The 26894-nt window shown below is 38.8% G+C and overlaps 1 protein-coding gene across 1 annotated transcript in view; it reads right to left on the bottom strand.

Annotated features, from left to right (window-relative positions):
- Window positions 1–418: 418 nt before the first annotated feature.
- BIRC6 (baculoviral IAP repeat containing 6) overlaps window positions 419–26894 on the bottom strand; it is a 186372-nt gene continuing 159896 nt past the window's right edge. Inside the window, 9 exon segments of the mRNA XM_075089263.1 lie at window positions 419–1808; window positions 2865–2999; window positions 6736–6924; window positions 11691–11768; window positions 13338–13499; window positions 14181–14398; window positions 15593–15703; window positions 16536–16681; window positions 25440–25650. Of these exon segments, the coding sequence (XP_074945364.1) occupies window positions 1632–1808; window positions 2865–2999; window positions 6736–6924; window positions 11691–11768; window positions 13338–13499; window positions 14181–14398; window positions 15593–15703; window positions 16536–16681; window positions 25440–25650 (1427 nt within the window). The 3' untranslated portion in view covers window positions 419–1631.

Genomic DNA, 26894 nt, shown 5'->3' on the forward strand with positions numbered 1-26894 from the left:
CAATAACTGAAGAGCTCTAATGGAAACCACTAACTTAAATATAGTTGGAAGTCAGTGGGTGATTTTGCTTTTGGAGCCTATACAAGAGCATCACAGTCATTTTGTACAGTACAGAAGGTAAGTAAATACTCATCTAGAAAAACGCAGGGCTGTTTTAACACTGATGAAGTTCTAACACTTGACTAGGTGGCACAAATGCTTTGTTTTGTGCATTTACCAGCAGCTCTGGCAGAGCTGCTTGGTTTGCTTTTTGATTACGGAACCCCTGAAGTAATGCAGAGGCGCCTAAGTTGGTATTTTGAGAGGTACGTACAATTGGGACAGGCCTTGGACTAACACGACGTATCGCTCTAACAGAAAAATTGTACTTTGGTCAGAACTGTCAAACTCTGTTAACCATCAGCATAAGAACACAACCTCCGTTGGTGCCATTTTTAATGATTAGAAATGATACATTGCAAAACAAAAAGTGAAAAACTTCCAGCGTGATGCTTATAAACAAAGAACAAATAGAAAACAAAAAAGCTTCGGTTTTGCCTGATTTATAGTGTTTATAATACAACAGATCATTAGTCTGAGGTAATACCAGTAATAACTTTCTAATACCAGTAATAACTTTCTAGCCCTGTAAGGACTGCTCAGAAATAAGAACAGTGATAGTAATGCAAGTTACCTTAAAAGCGAGATTTGATTATTAACTTCGTACTTAGGGATCTGTGGTTGTAAGTATAAAATTGGAAAGAAGTCTATACAGTAGGAACTGCAGAACGCTGGAGTCCTGCATGGTGTGTCCTCAGCCCCTGCCAGTACTCGGACCCCAGTTGCTTATATAAAACCCAGACAATTCAACAGAGAGAAAAAAGACTTTGTTCCAGAATAGCCCTTAGGAAATTTAGAATACTGTTAGTTTGCATAAAATAGCCAAACAAAAGATGAATTCAGAAGTTCAAATTTTGGCATGAGGTAAAACCATGTGCATTTATTTCACCTGCATTTTAGAATTAGTAAGCATAAAATTAAATATGTTGACTGTAATGAATTCAGTCATACAAGTGCAAGTCTTCGGCTAGAATGTATTTTATGGCAGTTTATTTAAAAAATGTACCAGTAAATCATAAAAGAGGGATCATGTCCACTTAACGTTTATTGAAGTATACAGGAGGTTTTTTTTTTAGAATCAAATATGAGCATGAATATATGGCCAAACGTAAAATCTATCAAATTCAGTGAAAAGTTTCTGACTTTAAATAGTAGCTGTAAGAATGACCAATATATATTCTTTGTTACAACCGCCCTCACTCTACAAGTAAAAAAAAAAATAAACATTCAGTAAACATTCTTTCCTAAGGTAGTTTCCCTTATATATCAGTGATTTATCCATTTGTTGTATACATAACTTTTTAAACATACCAATCAGTGGTTCTCACAATTGAAAAATAAAAGCACGAAAAAGTTTACACTCTTGTACAGGTAAATAAAAGATCATCTTGAATTAAACTGTATATCCTTAAGGGCATAGTATAGTTTCAATTTCATTACCTATTACATAATTCGCTTCTTACATACAAATATTGACATATTTGGCTTGTGCTTCAAAGCCTTTGTGTCTAGAAAGTCCATGTCAATGCAACTCATAACTTGAAATCAGTGGGGATGTCTTTACTGCTACTGGGTTTAACCTGTTCGTGCAACATAGTTTCTTCTGAGCTTGTGGCACTGCATTTTTCTGTGGCGTCATCAGCGTCTGGGTCCATTCCTTCAGGACAAGGAAGCTTTAGAAGTTCTTCCCGCAACTGGGCCGTATGACGCTGAATATACAAAGAGAAGGCATACGGACATTAAGACCACAGTTAAAACGGTACATTTTGCAATGTTAGAGAACACAAGGCAAAAAAAAGGAGTAAGTAGAAAGGTGGAAACATACTGTTTCAATGACCGGATAAACCTTCCCCCGGATTTCAGGATTGCTACTTTCCTTGTAGCGACAGAATCATTAGCTAATGCTGCTGGGGGCAAATTAAAGGCACTACCACAGACAGAACTGCAGCAAACACGTGCATCAATATAAAATCATATGCTATTTGTCTTGCAGTTGAGTCATATCTGTGTTCTGCGATCACAGCGGAAATTGACTTGGACTGTGGAGGGCATACAGGCACAACATATATTTATAAAGAGTTCATTGTTTTGATGAGACCTCTCACAGAGACGGAGATACACTGTGTATACTGAGCGTAATAACTTAACAGTAACTCTATTTTAACCAGTCACGTTGAAAGAATTCATGTCTAGCAATAGAAAAAAGAAACCTTTAAATGCCTTTTTTCCCTTTTCCTTTCTCCTCAGGGGAAGGGAAAAAAAATATATATAGGTCTGTTGTCTGTGTGGATACAAAATACAGAAATGATAGTACTTGGCTAGGGAGGAAGAAAACATTGGAATAGTCACAACTTTTGATAAAACTTTAACACAGAGTAAAACTAATTGTAATGGACCACAGTTTAATAACTCTGCCTGGCTATTCAAAAAGCTTGTTTGCTTTCAAGGAAGTGGTTGTAGGACAACTTTATCATAAACACCCACCCACCCTTAGAGAGAACAAAATAAACTCTCTCTGTTTTATGTAAGTATTTATAGAAAAATAGGCAGAACAGGCCCTAAAGGAAAATCTCACTTGTAGAAAAAAATATTGAGAAAGTGGAGTGTACATGCACTTTATCTCTTGACAGTGGGGAAACTTAGGTTTGGTCATGTTTTAGAATTGCTGGGGTTTTCTGTTATCACAAAACTCAGCTGCTGAACGATTTCATTGCCATTTGTCAGCTTTGGAGTAAAGAACATAAAATTATAAAAGCAAATCTCACCTTCAAAGCTGCTGCATGATGGGACATAGTCCTGCCTACCCGTTTGTCACTGCTGTACTGCTGTATGTCTGCTATCCACTCCTCACACTGAGCCATGATCTCCACTCTTTTCAGGTAAAAATGTTTGTGGATGACCTGCAAGGAAATATTCCAAATGACAGAACAGAATGTTCATTGCTTTCTAAGAATTGCATACTTTAGCAATACAAAATCTGCAAGACCCCCTTTGAGTCTAACTGGATATAAAGGTGGGGGCAGGGGTGTGTGTGTAAATCAGTATGAGGATAATTAAGAATTGAACCAGGTTGCAGATAAATTGTGGAATTGCTGTCCTTGGAGGTTTCCAAGACCCAGCTGGAAAAAGCCCTGAGGAACCTGGTCTGAATTGAGCTGATCCTGTTTCGAGGAGGAGGTTGGCCTGGATGTCTGTTCCAGTCTGTACGAATCCATGATTTACATGCAGTCTGCCATTTCAGTAGTTGCTTGGGTTACCTGGGTGAAGGGTGAATGCATGCCAGAAATACAGCGCCGCAACAGGGAAAACAAAAAGCAATAGCAGAACATTGGACACATTCTTCAGTTCAAAGATGGTCTTACCATGCAGGAACTACCTATGGAGGTTTCTGTTTGCACAGGGGCAGGGTTACACAGATACAATATTAAGGCTTTTTTTCTTGGTTTCACAGTCCTATTTTATTAAAGAAGCATAGTCAGGAAGTATAAAGCGCCATGTCTTCCCCTATCACTAACTGCCTGCTGCCTGAACAGAACACAGAGAAACAGAAACACTGTCAACAGCACGAGCGTAGGAACATCACAGGGTGCTACACAGAGAAGGAGGATCATACCAGCTGCTATGGAAGAGGGACAACCACAGTTACATGCCCTAGGCAGAGGCAGCATCTCTGGGGACAACTAGAATTCCCAGGCAATAGCACCTGAGCTGCTCACAGTTTGGGTGGGAAGCAGTATTTGACTGCATAGTCATTTTGATATTTCTATACAGATTGGAGTTTAAAAAAAAAACACCAAGCAATCCTCAAAGTTGTGAAACTCCGCTTAATGCTGGCTTTGTTTTGAACGGTTTTCTAAACTCTGCCTGGTGAAAGAAACAATAAAATCAAAGAAATTTTACGGAGCACAGAGAGTTCTTCGCAATATCACAACGTGATTGACAAAATCATCTTTCCTTCTAGAGGTTAGAGAATACAGCTATCTGTCTAAAGAAAAACTGCATATTGAAAGCATAACTGACTTCAATTCTGGATGTGTTCCTTACATCTATAATGGAGTTTGGAAGAACTCCCAAAGACCGGCAGTTCAGATCTCCTGAGCCTACCTGTCATTTAAGACACTGAAGGGAAGACAGCTCAGGTGAGTGAAGACAAAAGATCTTCAGAGCTGAAGGATGCACGTTCTTTCTTAGACCAAAGCTGTCAGGATGGCTTTGCATTTGTGTTACTGAATGCCCACCGCTGTTAAGGTTCCTACCACAACCCTCCAAAACCCCATGACATCTTAAGCTAGCCTCTCAGAGAAGTGCTCAGCTGATCGATGCTAGAGACATTTTCTTTTGGTTGGGGCTGCAGATGGAAACTAGCATTCTTCCAAAATTCAGCTACTGCATCAGAGAGTAATGTATGCTTTCCAGTGCATAATTTCCATTTGTTGATACCTAAAGAAAGATACATGCCACTTTACACAATGATAGGTAGCACGTATTCAGAGAAGCAGAAAGGGAGGACCCCAAACTTAAGCTAGTATGATTGTGCTTTTAACAGAAAAGCAAGCTAGCTTAGCCTCAGACTTCTTACAGAAGCTTCAAACTTCTCAGAATCTCGAGGCTTTCATCATACTGTCCTGAAGACCTCAACAGAACAACGTGCATGCAAAGCTTTTAAGGGTTGCCCACTTCTCTTCCGTGTGGCAAAACTCCTGTCTGTTCATAGGTAACAGGAGGGAGTTTCAAATGTTCAAAGTACCTCTGCAAACTGCTGTCTACCTCTTAATGCTACTTTTCATTTACCTGTGTGTGTGACTTAGCTTAATGCAGTCCTAGCTACATGCCACATTTAGAAGCTAGTAGTTGTGCTATTTTCAACATCTGCCTTTTGGTAACAATGCGCTATGCATAAGTCATCTTTTCTCAGGGAAGGATTGGTTTTCCATTGAAGCACCACCATTTGGATACACCTTATTACTTAATGTCCCTACCCAACTCTCCTGAAGAGGGGCAGCAGGAGGTCAGCTTACAAGCTGCCTTTTTCATAAAAGTAGTAAAAAAGTGAAGCTGCAGAGTAAGCACAGTATTGCTGAGATTCTTTTGAGAAGTGCAATAACAGCAAACCGGGGTTCATTTACCAAACATTGCAATATTGCATATCCTTCATTTCTGCATTTGTGAAAGATGAAGCATTATTGTCAGAGCCCACCACCTTCTGATACCTTCAATCAATTTAAACTTACTGTAATTTGAGAACTTTTACAAAAGTGAATTTACTACGTTTGGCTGGAAAAAAAGACCTATTAGCAGAGGTTATTGGGTTATGCCCTGATATCCTTATCATGGTCTTCAACCTCGCTGAGTAAAACATCTAAGACATAGTTTAGAAGAACCACCATGTTCTTCTTCATTTATTCAGGTCACCAGAGTAGACAGCACATCCTTTTCCACCTGCATGTAGATAAAATATTTAACTCCTGTCATGCAGGTGAAGCATCTAAGGTTTCTTATGCCATAAGACGCAGTTATATTAATGGAAAAAGTTTTTTGCATTCCAAAGGATGTTTTTACAGACAGCAAGGAAGGGATGGGAGACTACCCTCTCACTCACTCAGATGCCACGCTTGGCAATGTGCATAATCCTAAAATAATTATGCTTTTTCAACATTTTAGCACACAGGCAATTGAAAGCACAGGTCATACTACAAGATGGTTCCACACCTCAATTTAGGAGTGGCAACAGTTTAAGTAGTTCAGAGTAAAATGTGTTTTTCTCTAAGTATTTGCTGGTAGTACCATGAGATGATTCATGTTTGACCGACCATTTTGCATTAATATCCATTCAGATTCTCTGACTTAGTGTCTCTTCAGCTCTTTTTTCCTTTAATCCTTTGCCGTGTATGCTCAAGTCCCTGAGATCTAATTGACCTGCTCTGAGAAAGGAGTTGGACTAGAGATGTTGAGAAGTTGCTAACAACTAAATTATTCTATGATACTATGGGTGAGTTAGGCTATTTTCAGGAATGTAAACAAATTAAGCAATTTGATTTCTTTAAGTTTTTTAAAGACAGTGTGAATGCATGAAGGGTAGCATTGCTTTTATCAGCATCCAGACAGTTGCCTTCAACCGCACAGATTTCTAGTTTAGGACAGATGCTTTGTGGATCCTTCCATAAATAATATGCAGTCTGGAATGTGTTGTATTTTTTTCCCATCTGCATTGTTTTGGCGTGTCCAAAGCGTTTCCTAATACTCGCTTCAAATTTTCTTGGAAAAATACTTAGTGTTAGCTCTGCTGACTAACAAACACTGAGTGCCCATTTGTAGGGCTGATCATTAAGTTTTCACATGGAATATAAAATGTTCCACCTGGCATTAATGAGCCAAGCTGATGAACCATGTTTTGTCAAACCGTGCACCCACCAAGCCTCCTTACAGGTCAGTCCCAATTTGTCTGCTTTCCCCTTTCCCAGAAAAGGATCTGTGAAGTCAGGTACATCCTTATTCAGTTCAGTTTCTGGAGTCAGTTGCCCCAGGAGGCTAAAAAGGACATCTCCTGCATGATGTTTCCAAATACTTGCATTATTCTTAACCCTCAGACATGATAAAGAAATGAACAAGATATTTACTGTGTTTCACAAAACCTACCTCCTTAAAACAAGGTGATGGATTTCTGATTTGTTCAAGCATTGCCCACTTGACTGTTGCCTGTCGTATATTTCCATCATACTCTCTGGAGCTCTGGGTACCACTCGGAGTACCTCTGGATCGCTCATAACCTGGTTCGTTAAAATATGGTTCTGCTACCAGTATTAGGGATTGGACAGACACTAACACCTGTTAAGAGAAGATACTAAATATTAAAATGTGCCACCTACTTGCTTTTACAGATATACATAGTTTTGCTTATCTTATATGCAAAACCACTTCTACGGCAAAGCACTGTCATTGGTAATACAGGCTACTTGTAAGTAGGGAATGCCCAGGCTTTCAAACCAAAGCCATTACTACACATAAACATCAGTCCTACAACTATGTATTTAGCTTATACACTGAGAAAACAACAAATGTAAGTTAAAAAAATAACAAAAATGCAAATATAAGTAAAAAAAAATGTTTAAAGGAAGAGATATCTGATTGCGCCAAGTTCTCAGTCAACAATTCCTGTGGCTGAGCTCACTAATTATTCTGATTCTGAACTAGAAGGAAAAGGAACAAGGGAGATGAAATGCAAACCACTGAAATGAATCCTGCATACACGCTCTCTTATTTTTTCTTTCAAATGCATTCCATTGATTTAGGTATGTTCTTATCCCTGTAGTCTCAGATTTTACACGTAACACTGTGTCATATACCATTAAAACAAAATCTCAGTTATTACTCTTGAGATAGGAAAAAATGTTTTCAGTACTGTATCAACAAAGCACCAACTATTCAGTGGTAAGAAAGTGACAACTTTCTCCCTTTCCATTTTTCTATCAAGAACACATGGGAAGAGATGCTTACATACATACAAGGCATTTAACTATATGCTGAAGTATTCCTAATATAAAACCACGAACTAAACAGATATATACTACACTTAGAAATCCAAACGTATATGCATTGCATAGTCATGATTTGATGGCTTGCTAATTTTTCCAGTATTAGAATGTTTGGCCCTGTCAGCTTGTTGTTGTACTTAATCAGAACTAGGTTACACGCAAAGACGTTGTTACATAGGTAGAAAAACATTGCTGACTTTTAAAAAATTTATTTTAAAAGAAAGATCAGGGTTTTCTTATGTACTTAGAACCAAGTCCAGCAAAAATTTTAGGGATTACAATTCTGTGACACAAACCTAGTTCCAGGACTGTAAAGAATTCAAAAAAGATGACTTGAACACCTCAAATATTGGAAAACTGATGATATGTTACACGCCTAAGAATGGCATTTCCAGCACCTGGTATATATACTTGGGCGCAAGACATCCACTCCAGTAGATGAAAAATGTCAGGGCAGCTATTTCTGGAACTGATTCTCCTCCTAGCCTAGATACAATTTAAAGCTTGGAGCCATCCCCTAATTTAGCAGCCCAATTTCTGAATTTGGATATGGATGGCAACAGTCCTCCTTTTTCTTGGAAGACGCAGAACATACAGCTTACATCAGACAGATACCATGTCAGCGACAATTCCAGACTCTGTTTTTTTCACAGGGCAGTGCCCCAACAACTAGGTAGTAGTGCTCTGTGATTAAGCGTGGCATTCTGCTGGAGTTACTCTTGTAGCAATGCCAGCAAAAAAGCGTTCCAGCTTTCCATGATCTCTGCGATGGGTACTCGCTCCACAGACACAGTGCCAAACCAGTAATTCATATCAAAGCAACAGCCCAAGAATCAGTTGGATGGCCCAGGTTAATCTCAGTCCCGCCATCACCTCACAGAAACACACCCTTATTCCTCTTGGTGCCATGACACTCTGTGTTTGTAGCTGGGTAGTGGTTGGGCTTTAACCTGATGGATAGGGCAGGTGGCTGTGCAGTGGGAAATGTGAACTAGCACCCTCCTTTGGGCTGAGAAGGAAAACTGAACAAGTTTTTGTTTCCCAGGCAGATGCTCCAGCTAACTGCTGTTACACAGAATAGCTGTACCATCATGGTGTCCCCCGTGCCTGCCACACATTCAGCTAGAAGCAGCAATGGCTATTTTGTCTTACAATTTTGTCTTATACTTAAAATACAGATAAATGCATTAAAATATACAGAATGTGCCTTGCAAATCAGGTTCCAGGAAGAAAATGGGGGGTGGGGGGGAAGAGATATTTAAATAGCTATGGTAGAGAAATTTGACACTATGCAGCACTGTACTTTCTTGGCCTTAATAACCGGTTCTAACTTTGGATTATAATTGTAATGAATGAGAAACTCTAAACTGATCTTCCATTTTCATTTGGGTTATAAAAGTTAATTTCTGAAGTTTTTTGGGTGGTCTGACAATAGTTTCATCTTTGAGTCAGAAAAAACATGTACTGCTTAATTCTTTCCAAGAAATTTATTTAGTCCTGCAGCCGTTTTCCATTTAAAAGCTAGAAAGTGGTTTTCTCCCAGTATGGGGGGGGGGATTTTTCCAACAGCTTTCTGCCTATTTTCAAAATAATACCCTAAAAAACTTTAAAATATGAAATTTAAATCCTGCATGAGATTTCTAACAATCAAATCTAACATTTTAATCTATGAAAAAGGACTTTAGTGAATGTAAGACTTCATAATACTTCGAAACACAGAATCATTAAGGTTGGAAGAGACCTCTAGGATCATGAAGCCCAACTGCCAACCCGACACCACCATGCCTCCTAAACCATGTCCTGAAGTGCCATTTCTATACATTTTTGGAACACCTCCAGGGACGGTGACCCCACCACTTCTCTGTGGTGGAGTTCAAGGTTCATTACTTGCACCTTTCTACACTGATTTCATAGTTACAGCCCAAAATTTTGGTTAATCTCAATTAAGAAGTCATACCTTGGGAAAGTGACTGTGTGAGGAACCACAACTTACAGCTCCAAATCGTAATTGTCCCTTGAAGGGAGAGGAAACATTAATATCTCCAAGGATGGAAATTCCAGTCTCTCTTGGATTCCTGCCCTAGTGTTTGATCACTAGTGAAAAAGTTATTCATAATATTTAATCAAAATTTCCCATGTCCCATCTTGTGTCAGTTGGTACTTGTCCTAGTGCTCTGCATCTTTAGTAGGTGCCTGACTCCATCTATACCTTCCATGTTTAGACACTGAAGACAGCAGTAAGTTCTCTTTGCCATTAGTCTGGCCATGTTTTCACCCACTTACAATGTGCATCTCATCAATTTGGCTACAAGGGTACTAGGAGAGACTGCATCAGATGTCTTGCTGAAGTCAGAACAAGCGACATCCACTGCTCTCCCTTTGTGCAGAGCCAGTCACCTCACTGTAGAAGGCAAGCAGGTCAGGCACCATTCGCCCCCCTGTAAATCCACATTGGCTGTTCTCAATCACTTTGTCTTCCAGTTACTTGAAAGTAGCTTCCAAGAGGAATTGCTCCATCATCTTCCCAAGGAGTCAGGCATTGCTGAGCAGCCTGCAGCTCCCCAGATCCCCCTTCCTGCCTGACTTGAGGCTGGGTATGAGATTTGCCAGGAAGCTCCCTTGATTGTTCTGCCCTTTCAAATACGAGAGCTAGTGGCTTTGCAATGACCTTGGGCTGGCTCCCTCAGCACTCCCTGATGCTTGAGGCTTGGTTCCATGAACCTGTGGGTCCAATCAGCTTGAGTATGTTTCCTCTACTGTGGGTAATTCCTCATTCTCACAGACCTTCCTATTAGGGAGGGCTCAGGGACATGGGAAAGCAAACCTTACCCCTGAAGACTGAGGCAGAGATGACCTCTGCTGTTTCTATGTTCTTGTCAGTAAGTTCCCTGCCCCACTGAGCAGGGAACTGTGTTCTTTTGCTGCCAACATACTTACAAGCAGCCCTTCTTGTTGCTCTTTATATCCCTTCCCATTTTCAACACCAGCTAAGCTCTGGTTTTCCTAATTTCTCTCCTGAATGCTTGGCCAATGTCTTTATTTCTAATGAGTAGCTCATCGCCTCCTTCCACTTTCTGGGGACTTTCTTTTTGCAGTTGAGCTTAGGCAGGAGTTCTTTGTTTACCCGTGCTGGCTTTCTGCCACTCTCGCTTGACTTCCACACACTGGAGTAGACCATTCTTGAATTTTTAGGAGACTGGTCAACCAGCTCTCCAAGGCCAATTCCTGAACAAGCTGAAATCTGTTCTGCTGAAGGCCAAGGCTCTTATTTCTTCTATGCTGAGACAGAAACTGTTCAGTCTTTTAGGACTTGGAACAGAAAATGTTCCTTGCGGTATGTAATAATTACTCCAATGAAGGAATAAATTCAGAAGGTGACATAGGAAATAAGCCATTGCAAGCTTTACTTTTATTTCATGTATGTGCTTATTAGTCAGTGCATTTCTATGACATAAAGCTGAAAGTTATAAGGACTGTTTGTCCTAATAAATTCTGGGCTAATTTAACACTAATTGTTTTTGAACACAGTATACCTACACTTTAACTCCCTTCAGCTTTATTCCTCTTTTCAGCTTACTTGTAGACTTTAGAGGGGTGCCTCTGCAGTTCTTACTCGTATACTTCACTTTCTCATCCCTCAAATTGGAGGGTGGAGCCTGCTTTGTCTTCACCATTGTCTTCACCATGCCTAGCTTGTGATTGAGAGTTCCAGGAGGTGATGCCATCTCCCAGACGTTTTTTTAATTTGTTTTAGAAAATAAAATATTTGAAATCACCCAAGCGCAGTCCAGGCAGTGCAGGAATGAGCTGCACACATGAACAGCCACTCTTCAAGACAAGACCAACAGAAATATTGGTTGGAAAGAGCACTTTGAAGAACCTGCCTACTCTACAGTGTCTCTTTTGTAGTGTTCCAAGGCCATTTTCTGGATTTTTTCCTTATTTATGCCTATTTAAGAAAATTCTGTTTTAAAAGCACTAGAAGAATAATCCTTAGGACTGACAGACCACTTACTACTCCTAAATGACATATACTGAAGAGAAAGAAGAAATGCTCACCTGCAAAAAACTTGATGTTTGAGGGTTCCATTTCTCTTCTGGCCTCCCATGCCATGTGTTAAGTATGCTTAAACACACCTGAAAAGGTGACATCGTTAATACCACAGGCAAATGTTATAATAAACTTGTTCTGCTTAGGTAGAACAATATATTAAGATTAAATTTAAATTTTTGTTGACAAACTTTTGTATAACTGCATTCTAAAAGACAAATTTGTTTCCTATGAAACTGATTTGAAATGAAAGCAGATAATAATGTGGATAAGAAAGAATAGCATGTTAATAAATTAATAAAGTAGATTACTTTTCTTCAAGGAAAACCTATGGATTCCAGTGGCTCCAAAAATAAAGGAATCATGAACGCTATCTGATTCTTTATTTTCCTCTTTAAATACTGTCCTAACACTCATTGTTGTAGGTTTTAAAGACAATTATCCCGCTTAAGCATGTGAAAGGTGGTTTCTGTCACACAGATTATCAAGGAATTAAAAATATTTGTTAACTTTTATGACTGATCTGGACTTTAGGGAAGTCTGTGGAGTTTCTGAACCTTATCACAAAATGGAACAATCAACAACAGGGAACACAGAGAGACAAAATAAACAGAAGCATTTGCCAGGACTTAATGTATGTTAGGCAAAGGAAAAAGGAGATTAAATCTCCAGTATAAACTACATTCTGTGACCACATTAAGAGAAAACCCTGTGTCTAGTACTGGTAAAGGAATATTATAGCTTGTAAACACGGAGCATGAGGAACCCATGAATGACAGTGGGATAAGGGAAAAATGTTAATCTATGGATTAAATGCTTACGCACACAAAAAAAGCTGAAGTGCCACAGTGCTACAGCCAAACCTATTCTGTGGGTCTGTGCTTTGATGGAGGCATGCACATAGTATGCTTATTTTTAATATAGATAGAAATTATATAATATATATAACCAGAGTAGTTTTTAATATAACTAGAAGTTGCATCTCCCTGATTCACACTTGACTTTTTGTTAGCTTTTTGGAGCCATTAGAATAAGCCACAGCATACCAAGGAGATGGGGGGGAGTGAAGGGGGAATGCTTGTTTGTTTTACTTTTTAAATATTATTTATTTCCAAAAGCTTTGCTATTTTTTGAGACAACTCATTAAGTCCATCTTTTAGAGGTGTGTGGTAGTTTGTTTTTTTTTTTAATGAAGGATACTGAAGTTAAGGAAAGTCTTTATCTTCCGTCAAGAAAAAGCACTTTTGTGTGGAAAAAGAGAGACAGAGCACTTGGCAAACACATTTAGCTGCAGCTGATATGAAACATACTTTGTCCATGGAAAGGATCCTGGATATTCCAGCTGGCCAAAATAGATTTTTGCCTGCTTAATTTAGCAAAGAAGATGGAAAAGAACATTTTTCTAGGTCAAAATTACTTGCTTTTTGGTCCAAACCAGCTCATAAATGCTTTACAAAATTCTCCACGACTACTCAGAAAGGAGATCATTCCCATTTGAAACTGTTAAATCGCTCCTCTTTTCAGTTGGAAGACCAGTTTTAACCAAACAGCTTCCTCCAGTATGTTAGGAGTGGCTGATCATTTGATTGCAAGAAGAAAATTTCATCCATTTCACTTCCTCGTTACATCTATACACAAGAACAAAGCTGACCCACCTTGCCATCATTGTAGAGGTTTGGATTAAATCTCACACTGTGGCCTCCAGTTGTTTCCAGATTCACAAGTGGAGGGGAATTAGGGTAGTCTTGTGGAAAATATACGTCAAATTCAAAGCAACCATTTGCGTAAGGGGTGTCTGCAGGACCAGTAATGAGAACCTACCATTGTAAAAAACCCAAAAAGACGAGAGTTTTCAAAAAACCCTTATATTTGTCACACAGTTGAGATTTTTAGAAGTTCTATGATGCATTTTATTTCCATGTTCTACTTATCAGAAAATACTGTACGACATCAAAATCATGTGCAGGCTGTCAGTCTGTACATTTTGATACTCTGGGTCAGTGAAGCCCTCTGCTAACATTCATTTTTCCAGATTCCATTCTCCATTCTCCAAATGGAGAGCAAAACTGAAGGAGCTAAAACTCCACCCCCTACTGGGTGCTATCGATAGGGTTTTTCTTCAAACTTCAGGTCCAGAGATAGTCGGTGTGCTTCTCCATACCTACTGCTTTTAATTGACTTAAATGGGCACATGCAAAGATACACTTTGTAATGGAGTAACAAAATGAAATGTTTCCCTTCAGAATAGCTGAAGAAGAATGACCCTTGTTCTGTGAAGCCTCCTTGGCTAACAGAGCACTCCAGGACTCTCCCTGCCCACTGCCAAGTTACAGAGAAATCAGGATCAGACTCTAAAATACTACTACTTACACTGAAGTTTGGACAGCAATTAAAGTACTCATGCAATATTTCTGTTTTTCCTTAAGATTTGAGGCACCTTCTTAAACATTTATCTGCCAAGCTGAAGGAGGGAAATAAGCATAACTTTGCTTCTTTACCTTCATAATGTCAAGCCGCTCCTCATCACAGCGGACAAAAACGCTGGATGAAGATGACAGAGGCAGCGATGTTGAAAGGGTCACAGCTTCTTGAGCAAGGCGTCGGGCTCTGGCAGCACTGTTGGCGTCACTTGCATTTTTTACCTGAGACATGTAGTGGTAATTTACTTTAAAAACCAATTTTCCGTCATCATCTTCAGACACCATTTCAAATGTGTCTAGGAAAGAAGAAAATTTTAATGCATCAGGAAAACAAGTTAATTGTGGATGAGTCTTGGATGAAGATTCTGAGTATTAAAATCAGGGAAGTTTCATTTGCATTATACTAATGCAAAAACTATGTATTTTATGAGTTAAATGTTATCACAGAAAACAAAGCATTTACAGTCCTGGGTAGAATTAATTTCTGCAGCAAATTTACAAGCTTTCATGTGCAACTTGTCAAATGTACGCCATTTCTGATTTGGAAAGCTACCAGCTACTCCAGACCAGGAATATAATGATACTTATGAATACCTAATAGTCCTAATAAGGGAATCAGTGTGAAATGGAGTGCCAACACTAGGTACTTGTGTGGTGGTTGCAATGGTATTAAAGAATCATTACAAATTACAGTGAAGCTAGTTTTCTTTAATCACTTACTACGCAAAATCTGCAGCACAGCTGCCAGGGTGAAAAGCTACCATTACAGTCTTTCCTACCTCTTATTCTTGGCTCACACTCCACAAACATTTGTGAGGAAAATCCCTTACAAATACAACAGCAAACATGATTGCAGATGCTGTCACTGCAACACAAAAAATAGTCAGAGAACATGTTTTTGCCATAATTTTATAGTTCTTTTTGGATGAGATACTGTTTGTTCTTTATGAAGTTTTTTGAACATGTTCCCTTTATGGCCAAAATAAGCACTGATTCCCATCACGTTTTCCAAATGCAGCATACTGCACTCCATGGAAAGACACAATCAAGTCTACTACAGTTTCATTTTAATAAACACATTTTGATCTGAATTCTTCTCAATTTATAAAATACAAGCTACATTAACATACATATATATACAGTCGTGTATGAGCTTTTAAAAAATCTACTAATACTTTAATATAATTTGAGGACTGAAAGACTCACAAATCATTGCTGGAATAAAAACATGAACACCATCATAGAATTAATCTGGTCCCTTGAATTAATCTAGTGTGTGCTTAAAACTTTTCTTATTAGTTCAAAAAGTGCATTATTTGGTAACCTGAAAATACAGACTAATATGGTTTTCCATATGTGAAAAGTATTGGTGGTCACATACGTAAAGAAGTTTGTACCTTTCTAAAATAATTAGGGATTCAGTGCAACAGACTGCGTATCTCTTAGGCCTCTGCTTTCTAAGACACAAATATTCACACTTCTCAACCTACCAAACTGGAGTTTTTTCATCACAGCCACATACTTTTCTTCAAGAGACCGTAAAACAGACGAAGGCTTGGGCTTCACAGCAGCCTTTTTGGAGTATTCAGCCATCTTCTTTTCTGTTATACAAAACGTGATGATTATTTGTAGTAAACCACGTAATTTTGAGACCAATACAGCAAGCACTTGGGGATTATTTTACTTGAAATGACATATTGTTTGCAGAGAAGTCCAAAAACTGGGGATCACTCACAACATACCAATCTGGTTTTCTCACTGTCATGTATTTCATTATCTGAACAGCTCGAAGTAAAGACCTTTATGTCAGAAATAATTGATCATTAGTGCTGCTATGAATATTCTTTTATTGTTTCTTCTTATTTTTTTTAATTTAAAATAAGAAGCATAGCATATGCTTGTGTGGATGGACATTGACACACGTATTTTTGATGCATTCTACAAAATCAGGAGCCGATTACACATCCCCTTCTAAAATCCACTCCCCCGATTAAGCTACTTAATCTTTAGTTTTCTTTACTAGACAACCAGATGGTCCTCTGAATGTCTGCAGGTTCAATCATGATTTAGATTTCTGTTCTGCATTCATCTAGTCAAGAGTTAAAACTAAACCTTGTGAATCAGATTAACAGCAAAGGCTTTACTATTAGAGGTCATGTATGTTGTCTTCTGCTAAGAAGAAAAGAACCACAAAATAAAGGTGTTACATACTTGTGCTGCCATGAGGTGTACTCACACTTGAATTATTCTGTTTCCTGATGGAAACATTTAAGACTACCACAACGTTCCAACTGCCTTTGAAGATGTGGTCAGTGGCTGGGGGCAGGAGGAAAGTATTTTTTTCTTGCTTTTAAGTTGATTTATAAGTAAACTGTTATGGAATGCATCACAAATAAACACTATACAGTATTTATAAAAGTATTTCTATTTTACCTTGGTTTGCTTGGCGCAAACTGGTGGTAGCAGCATAAACTATCTCCGCAGTCTTTTGGATGTCTGGTACCAAAAGTGTCAGGCCCTCTGGTTCTTGGTCAGAAGTATCTGGTTTTACTCCTGCTTTAGCTTTGTCCTTTTTAGACCTGTTTTTGGCAAAGAAGTAGGATATAGCATGAGTGAATATTTTTCAGTCATACAGTACTCAGCATATTTGTCAACAGGGAAAAATACCAAAGATTAAAGATCAAGATTAAGTCTTCTGAAATGGAAGACAAGTCTTCTGAAATGGAATGTCTCCATGCATCTCCAGGTTAATCACTGAATGCAGCAACTGACTGTGCCAGCACTGAACATACAGCCGTGATCTGACAAACAGAAATGTGTCTGGTATAAAGAGCAGGAATGTGAACAAAAAGCCAGTGATACCAGTACACTAGTTTCTGCTTCAACCATTTCCTATTTTTGATTGCCATGCCTGCATGCTGGCCTTGGGCTTGCACATTTTCAATAAAATATTAGAAAAGCCTGGAAAAATCAAGGAAGATGATGGTGTGAATGTGCACTTCATCCACTCATGTAGATCCTGGTATAAAATCAAGCTGTAAGTAGGTAATACAGAACTCTTTCCTATTCCACAGTACACTAGCGATTCTTTAAAATGCACTAATGGTAAAATACTAGGAAACCTCTAGTAAAAATTCATGGTTTGTTTCTGAATTACAACCTAGGCATCATAAGAGAGTGGGTCAAAAGAAGTAGTTTGTGTCTCTCTGCAGTTCTCTTCTGGGCTATAAAAGTTAAAACCTTTTATTTCAATAAACAATTTAATGTAACATAATTTTAAAAGTCTTACCAATATAGAACATGCCTGTATTATATTGGATGCTTATAATCAATGTATTGCAAATGAAAATGTCAATTTAAACATTTCACATTTTTATCATGAAATAATTTGAAAATACAGGATATACTAACAGCATTGTTTGATAGAAGCTAGTTGTCTTGTAATTTAAGATATATTTAAATATTCTGATTGTGATAACCCAGTCTTTACTAGCATATATATTCAACTGTTGAAATCAAGACATGGTATTTGATAACACTGTAACCTAAATGTATATATTTAAAAGCTTCTATGTTTTAAGAGCTAGCATAAATTTACAATGTTATCCTGCAGAACTTCAGAGATTTTAATGCTACCAGCTCCCAAAATATTTTGCTGTAATTTCTGGGGTGGTTTTTTTTGTTTGGTTGGTTTTTTTTGTTTGGTTGTTTATTTTGTTTTAATAGCACTTTGTTGTTTTAAGATCCAAACAAGTTCAATAGCCAAGCACCATTTTTCTCTTCTACCTAGAAGCAAACCAGAAAGCTACAGACACAAGAAAAATTAGCAGTTTAATGCTGATGTCCCAAATGCATTTTAGTGACTACCAAATACTACGTCCTTTCTGTATAATTTAATCTAGACTGAAATAATGCATAAAGAATGAGTCTCTAAACTATTCAATAGAGGTGATTACTGTAATACCGGAAGTCTTTGTTCTGTACCTAATCAAATGAGAACATCCCTAGAGAGCATTAATAACAAAATTCATTCCTGCAGGATGATGTATCTTCCCTGTTGCAGATTTATTCCAAAAGGACATTATCCCATTGCTGACTTCAAGCAGTACTGAGCTTTCAGATGCTCGACGTTCAGAGAAAAGCATCAGAGCCGAACAGTGTTGTTCAGCATTTGAGGAACGGTTTAACACAAAGAAGCAGCAGCTGCCTCTCCCATTCGTACTTTCCAAAATCCTCATCACTGCCTTTTTTTTCCATGTGGAAATCTAAGCCAGTATTTTTTACATAACCTAATAACATATATTTACACCCACTAAACCTCCGTGATGCCTCTTTTAACATCACAGATGTGCTAGCAGCCTCCAGTCCCAAGAAATGTGTACAGATTTAGAACTGTTTGCTGTTGATGTAGAATCCTTAAGCCATTTGCTACAAAACCCTAGGAGAAATTTTGACTAAAATGGAACGTCCATGGGCTTATCCAAGAGAGGGATGTGTGAAAAGCAATGAAAATGTGATTGGTGAAGGTACTGAAGGTGAAATTAATTCTTACAAATGTATTTTCAAGGAAGTTACCTTGAAAATTAGTTCCAGCGTGTTAGGGCTCGAAAGAGCAGATATATTTTTAATAATCAATCCCATTTGAAATACCATAACTTTCCACTTAAACAGAAATGAAACTTGAACATCCCAAATAAATTAACTTTGCATTTAAAGTGTTAAATGAATAAAAATGTTTATGGCTTTGAAATATGGTTCCTTCAATTATCTTTTGAAGAAAGGTGTGTCACACTACATGAAATGTGAGTTTAAATGCTCATTCTTCCTGCTCGGGCTGTGCACGTGCTCCTCTGCGGACTGTTTTCACAGCAAACGGAATTGCCACACACCAAGGAATCAGGCCTAGTAACTAAATTCCTAATCAAACTCTTGACGCTACCATTTGCCAGTCGGTCTTCGTTGGTGGCTTCAAATTCTCAGCACCTTACGAAGGCATCACGCGGCTGCAAGGTCACGTGCTGGCGGGCATGTGAGTGGCATCGCTCCAGCCCCAGACTCCGAAAATAGGTATGGAAATCTTTGCCCTCTGGAAATTATTTATTTTCAACAGCGTTTAGGTCATTGCTGATCCACTGCTGGTAGGGTGCGATAGTTGATCGGGGGCATCATGATAAAAAGTGTGCGGAGGCTCCAGGCATTCCCACGGGATCAGCGCGGGTCCATGGGGCAACCCTTTCCACCCGCTGCACTAATTCGTAGCCCTGTTAGCAGCCTCAGTGGAGGGGCATAGAAAACAGACTGTGGAAGGGCGGTAGCCTTCTTAGAGCTGGAGCCAGCCTTTTTTTACATTCCAAGTGTTTTGACAATTTAGACTACCAGCCTTTTCCTCCTACATGGTCTTAGAGTAAAACAAAAATTGAAGTGTTGGCCTCATTAGACAAAAGGCTTAACCTCATGCTTAAAACCTCCCGCAGATATACTGAGTTACTGACAGTCAACTACCTAAGCAGACAAGGAATACGCATCGAGTTGAAGCAGTAGGAAAATGAGACATCTACTCAAATGCAAATTCTCAGTACCAATAATAGAGTTTCTGCTCTTTCCCCCTGCTGACCGCAACAGTTAGCACTTCAGCACTTTTGAACTATCACAAGAGAACTTATTTTCTTAATGTCCCTTTTGCTGCCGATATAACTATTCTGTCCACTGTTATCCTGAGCAAAATAGACCAAACACCCCACTCCTCAGAATACACGTTTTAAATCAAGTGTTGGCAGAACAGCTCTACCTTGTCACCTGCAGCTGTCTGGAGCTTGCGCGACGGTCTACATTACGAGGCTGCCTAACTCCCCTGTCAGGCCAGATCTCAGACTGCATAAAAGCAATTTAGGAAGCAAAGTGCAGGAGTGATTCCACCTTGGATGCCAAGAAGAAACCAGGTCTCATATCTGACCTTGATTCTGTCTGACAAGGGATTTCACCAGTTTCTCAGTGAGTATAACCTAACTGGCATAGCAAAACCCCCAAACCAGACACACTGCCTTACCAACATTTAGATTCTTCACACAAATCATGCTTGTAAGTTCTAAGAGTTAAAGATAATTTTCTTCTCTCTTTTGGGGAAAAACCAAACTGATACTTCCATAACTTGTAAGACTCCTGTTAATGATGACCTCCATTTTCTCCTCCTCCATTTTGCCTTCCTACCCTTGTTTCGATTCAAATCTTTTCCTCTCTAAGTAAGAATACCAACTTAGAGAGATTAATCCTACACAGTTCGTAAGATGTCACTACATGACCTTCTTTACATGTTTAGTGTTATACGCAATTATTTGGAGATACTTAATGATACTTTACAGTTTGTCAGTTTATTTACAATCAACTTATGGTAAATCAAGCCATTCCCTAGAGTCTAGATGGGAAATCTGTCAAAGGTTCTCCAGTGGTACAGATTTTCACACTGATTATAATTTGTAAATTCACATAGTTTTGTCATCTCTAGCCATCTGAGACAGAACTGAATTTCACTGCAGACATGAACTATTGCATTTGATTTTATATTTCTTCTACATTAGAAGACCACAGCAGCTCTTTCTAAAATCACAGCCTTACGGTATGCTTTATCATGACTATTAATCTAATTCTCTTCAAATTGCATTTATTTAGGTACTATAAGATTAAAATCTCCTGTGAAACAGCTCTGGAGCTGCAGAAGGAGGTGTGCAACTGGCCCATATACCCATCTCCCTGATGTAACAACACACCCTGGTCTGGAAAATCTAAAAGTCTATAGATTGTCCTAAACTAGATGGTTATAAACATGTAACTGATGCAGAGGTGAATCCTACAACACCTGTAAAGGCTCGTGGCCTCTGTAAGCCAGCTGCAGCCTATCGGCCTGCTGTATCGATCCTAAGTAATAAGTACTCTAACAGGCTTTGTTAGGTTTGGTCTTGGAGGTGGGAAGCAGGACTTTCAGGGCAGTGCAAGACAAAATTACAGCAATACCAAAGACGATTTTTTTAGTCCCCAAACCCATTTCTTAGTGTAACCTGAAACACGTGGTATTACTTTGCATGCACATGAAAAAGCAACCTGTGATCACTGTGCCATTTGTGAGCACGAATAACATGGGCAAACCAAGTTATTAGTTGAGAAAACGTCATCCTCCCTTCTTGGTATCATCTCCACTTTTATACCGCTGCCACACTCCTGCCTGGATTCGGAGCTCTCTCCAAGCTGTGCCCAACGCACAAGTGGTGCAGAGGGACAAGGAGATCCCCAGCTTGAGAGAGGGAGTTACTGGGAATTAAAAGGCTCTCCCCCCCAAAAATGTGAATGAGAAGATGAAATACCAAAATTAAAGTGATAAAGCCAGTAAGATCCTTCCCTCCACTCTAGCAGCCTGCGTATAAGTTTATGTATGCAGATAAACTAAGTGTTATCAAACTCCTGAGCTATAATTACATGTTTTTCAATGGTATTCCAAACAAACATGAGAACCAATAATACTCAAAAATAATAAACTCAGGTCAACTATATAACTATTATAACCGTAAAAATATTTTGCTGTACCTATTTTCTATTTTTAGAAAACATTAAATGTCTGTGTTACACTGTACATTTCTGTCTGCCAAGATTCTGCATGTGAAGCGAAATTTAATGCAGTTATTTAATATAGGCCAAACCTTTATCTAAATATTACAATTTTAACCTAAATATTACAATTTTAACCTAAATATTACAATTTTAACCTAAATATTACAATTTTTGGCAGAGCCAAATATTTAATTTAGACTTAGAAACTTCCCCATACAGTTTTTCAACCACACAAAATCATGTCAACTCTTATTTAAAGGGATGACAGTCACTAATAGATTTGCCAGAAGAGACAGCAGTGTACATACTAATAATTTAAGCCATTAATTTAGCTTGTGCTAGAAGATGACAGCCTTCTTTTCACGCTGTGCTAAATGAATAATGAACGATACACTCCCAAGGCAACTTTAATTTTTAAAGCCGATACTGATACTTACTCACCCATGCCTGATACTTAGAGGTAAATGTGATGATACCTTTATCAGGGTATTCACAAAATAAAGTCAATGAACCATTCAGCCCCTCCGTACTACAGAGATAGTGCTATAGCACAGTTTGGCTCTGTTTTATACTGACCCTCACCATGCTGGGATAAAACTGACATAGGTTTGCAACTGTGGTATCACTCAGCCCTCGTGGTCCCCCACCTTCTGTACGTTTCCACAGGTACCAAGCAGAAGTTCGTTCCTTACAGTAATTCAGATTCTTAAACCGATCTCCTGAAATCGGGCAAAGCACGCAAGGGACTGTGCCTGTGCAAACAAACACTGGTGAAAGCTCGTAACCTCCTCTGAGGTGGCTCCGCATACTCCTCCGTGGGGCTTCCAGCACTGTATTTACAGTCCCTAAACTGAAGCATCCCAAACCAGCAAAGGCTGCAGGGCTGCTCCCCACAGCCAACTGTCAGCTCTGAACATGAGCTTGAGAGCGCAGCAAAATAAACTGACAGTTGTTTTGTCTTTTAAAGAAAAATATATTAAAACAAATTGGGCCTCAATTCTTGGGACCAAATTATAAAGAAAAATTTTTGTTTGCAAAATGCGCCATTTCACAAAGAAGTTCTGCAAAATAACAGGGAAAACAAAGATAAGCCATAGCAGGGAAAAATGCCTCTGGCTTACCTGGTGGTATTCTAGCATCCACATGCAACAGAAAAACAGCCAGGTCATAACAACATGATAAGCAGGGCTGATACACTCAGACAACCTTGGGACTGGCAGGATTAACCCTTAGGAGCAGTGTGACAAGTGACAGGAGCAGGAAGATGACGGAGTTCAGATCTCCCTCAAGCAGTTATCATGGGGGTGGCTGGGGTCATGTGGAAAGGGGAAGAATAGTTTGGACTTTCAGACCTAGGCTTGTTATACTCCACATTACACAAATAAGCCATCAGCTTACTTTGCCAAATTTAACAATTTGCCACGCAGCTCCCCTGGCAGACGGTGGTTTGGATGAGCCTGCTTTGCTACACAGCAGCAGTTCTCTGCAGCAGAGGGCTCAGGCACCATAGCCAACAAATGTCTCAAACTCAACCCGTGTGGCAACCCACTACACAAGCCTGACCCCTCTCAAATTAGGGATGGCTTTTGACACCCTAGCAGCCCAACAGAGAGTCATGAGAAATCATCTCATACCTAAATGTTGTCTTCATTATCCAGAATTTTTCCAATTTTCCAATAGACTATTATGGCCTTTGAAAGTAAATGAAATAAAATGCTAACTGTAATCCAAATCCAAAAATATTCCCCTTCAAATTCTGGACACTTGCTCCAACATGGAGATAAGATTTGGTAGACGTGCAAGTAGAATTGCTCTTCAGATACAGGAAAATTTTGTCTTTGAAAGCAGATGCCACAATTATATTGTTGTTCTGGCATTTGACCTAGAAGGGGCAGCAGATTGTCCCATTTAAGAAATTCGTGCCAACACTTGCTTATATTGCTGGCAAACGTTCAACGAAAATGCTGAGAATTAAAACCTTCCACCCCAGTGATTCCAGGCCGTTCATGTTTTCATTCTTGCCTATGTACTGCTTTAAAGACAAATAGCATTATTCTTAAACCCACCAGTGAAAGATAAGATTTTTTCACTTTTATCAAAGTAATAGAAGAAATTTGGGCAGATAATGTAACTGAACCAACCATGGAATTTTAATCAAATTCATCAGTTATTTAAACAATACAAACTGTGCTTCTAGAATTGTCTTTAGGTTTCAGATCCTAAGCTGACACTGAAAAACTAGTCTGAAAAATAAAATATTGTATTTTATTTTACCAAATTAGAAAAAGCTTGTGACTAGTAGCCATGTGCCATTCCCACAAAAACTTTTTAGACTTCAACCTGGGTGAATGACATGAGAAAACACAGGTTTCCATGCCCATTAAATCTGAGGCTAACAGATGACCAGACTAGCAAAAAAACCCAGTAATCGCGGTGGACAATTTTTTACATACATCCATACTGAAAAGTGATTCCACAGGAGCCCAATATATATATTCCTCTGCATTTTAAGAAGATTACATATACTATGATCTACGTAATATTGCCAGCAAGCACAAGATGTTATTTCTAGATGGGTATCCAACGTAAAGAACTGTTATTTGTCTGTCTTAATGCTGGTTTTTTTGCATTACATCAGCAAAAAAATCCCACCACACGTACTTTACATGCCTGATATACAAGACTAGCAATCTCAGTCAAGAAGGATTAGAGAAATTCATGGGTAAAGTCCAGTTGATCAGGGGGTACTAGAAAGAGTTCCCAATAATAGGATGCCTGCTCAGAAAATCTTTCAGGAATTAGTTGTTAAATATTGTCAGTTTATAGTGGGAGGAAGAACATTCTACACAAACCTTTTTCTGACATTGCATTTACCTTCTTTTCATGATGCATATGCTTAGGGACAGCACTAAATTTTGCATGGAAGGATAGGTATTACTTCCTAACAAGCCATCTTTAAATTGGAAGCAAGTAAACAGAATCAGGTAAGATACTAATTGCTGGAAGCAGAAAATTATTATAAGAAATTAAAATTTACATTGCAGCATTTGCTTTTCCAACTCCCTCAGCCAGTGCAGAAGATGACGATCCAGCCATTAAAGCCCCCAAATCCTCAGTTCTGGGAACTGGAATGGTTGAAGACATACAAAAAACAGGGATGGAAAGTTGGCTGTGAAACCTGTACCAACTACAGCACCTCCCAGAGGCAGGTATTCCACTGAGGAACCCGGTCCTCACTCAATGGGTAAAGCAGCACAGAAGCATACAGAAGGTAGTTGGGACTCTTGTAAAAACTACCATTTTGTGTGGCCCTCCTGACCCCATTCTTTACAGAATGGGCTTGTTCAACAGCTCACAAGGAAACAGCACAGTCCTGCACACAAAAGATTCACCTCATTGACAAAGGAAAGAAATTTAAGGAACATTTGAAGCTCCCAGATTCTTGAGCAGCAACCCTCTTCCTTCTTATCAGTGGGCAGTTAGTGATGAAGACAGAAGAGTACGCAAACCTACCAGCTTCTTTGTGTCATACAAAAAAATCCTTGTAAATAGTACAATAAAAGAGAATATATATAAAAAAGCATAAACATAGATCAAACAGATGGTATGTTCTCACTCTGGACTGCAGCAGCTGTTCAGATAAGTACACAGACCTGAATCCTCTTTCATGTCTACATTCATAATATGTAAGCACAAAATACAGTTTAAAGGAGGGTTAGGGATGATAGAAGTGATTACCTCAGTCGGTTGGTATAGGTATCTACGCAGGTCTTCATTTTAGCCAACAAAGTCCCAACAGAAGCTTGTGACTCCAACTGTTCTTCCTCCTCTTCGCTATTTTCTCCTGACAGAGGAAGCAGTAATGGTACCATCGATGTGCAGGATGCAATAGCACGGAGCAATTCTAGCAGCGCTCGGTAAAGGGGGACATGCCGGGCCATATCCAAAACTAAGAGAAAAAAACAGTTTACAATAATTATTACAGTTGAAGACCACCCTTCCACTCTTAGTAAATATGTGTTAAATAGGAGAGCTAGATTTTAATAAGTGTTGAAATATTAATGATATTTAATGATAAAATACTGTATTTTAGAATATAAATTTGTAAGTTATATTTTAATGGATTCATCCAGAAAAGATAAGATACCTGGAAAACAAGGGTTAGCAAAAGACAAGAGGACAAAAGTGCTAACAAGGAACGGAACAGGATTACCTCGTACTATATTGATTTCTAGTAGCTTAATATACAGACCTGGCTCAAGTTGTATGACAACAGTAATTGCAAGCAAATATCTAGGGAGGAACAATTGTAACCTATGGTGTGGCAGGGTAGCACTTGCTGATTCTAACAGCATAAGCATTAATAAAGGAAGACTTTCATATCACCCACTATTTATAGTTATCTTCTCCTTTGGGAAAATTTGTCTGCATTATTGCAGAGATATTTGTGGTCATGAAATAAATGAAGTTATCTACCAAGAAGTCTAGCTTGCTTCTTTTCCTGGAGAAAGTATAATTTTAAAAACCATTATGCATTCTTCAGAGCAAAGGCTCTGAAGAAAATGCAAATTTTACCTGCATACATATGAACCACAAACCAGTAAAGATGAATAAGAACATATATTAGGTTGGCAAACCGTACTGTCTTCGTGTTGCTCAGTGTGATGTAGATGTATTAGAGAAGTAACTGTGGGTAGGACTTAGGTATCGCCTCCTCTGAGTAGGAAAGGCAGGCAGAGACACTCAATTCTAATGGATTCTCCAGCACCACATCGTTTATTTTTCTTTTCCACTTGCTTGGACAAATATGTAATGCATGTCATTTCAACTGACTTTGTATCATTAATAGAAATCCTGAAAATGTAGCAATACGCAGATACTTTAACACAGCTGCTTCCTCTGTCCCTAGGACATGTTATTTTTAGCGTAACTGCAGAAAAAAATTGCTCTGGTTCAAAGTATTTACAAATGGCTGAGTTTATGATAAAATAAATTTATGCTTTTTCCACCAAAAAAAACCCCAAACCCAACAAAAAGCCCCTGACAACTCGCATTAGGACAGAACAAAGCACAGAACTCCTCTCTGATGTTTCATTTAGCACATCTCACCCTCCGAGCTAAAGCACATCAAACTTTCATCTCCTGTCACCAAACCCTTAGCTCTAAACACAGCACAATGGGACGATATAAACA

Source organism: Phalacrocorax aristotelis, chromosome 3, assembly GCF_949628215.1.
Source record: "Phalacrocorax aristotelis chromosome 3, bGulAri2.1, whole genome shotgun sequence".
Lineage (NCBI taxonomy): Eukaryota > Metazoa > Chordata > Aves > Suliformes > Phalacrocoracidae > Phalacrocorax > Phalacrocorax aristotelis.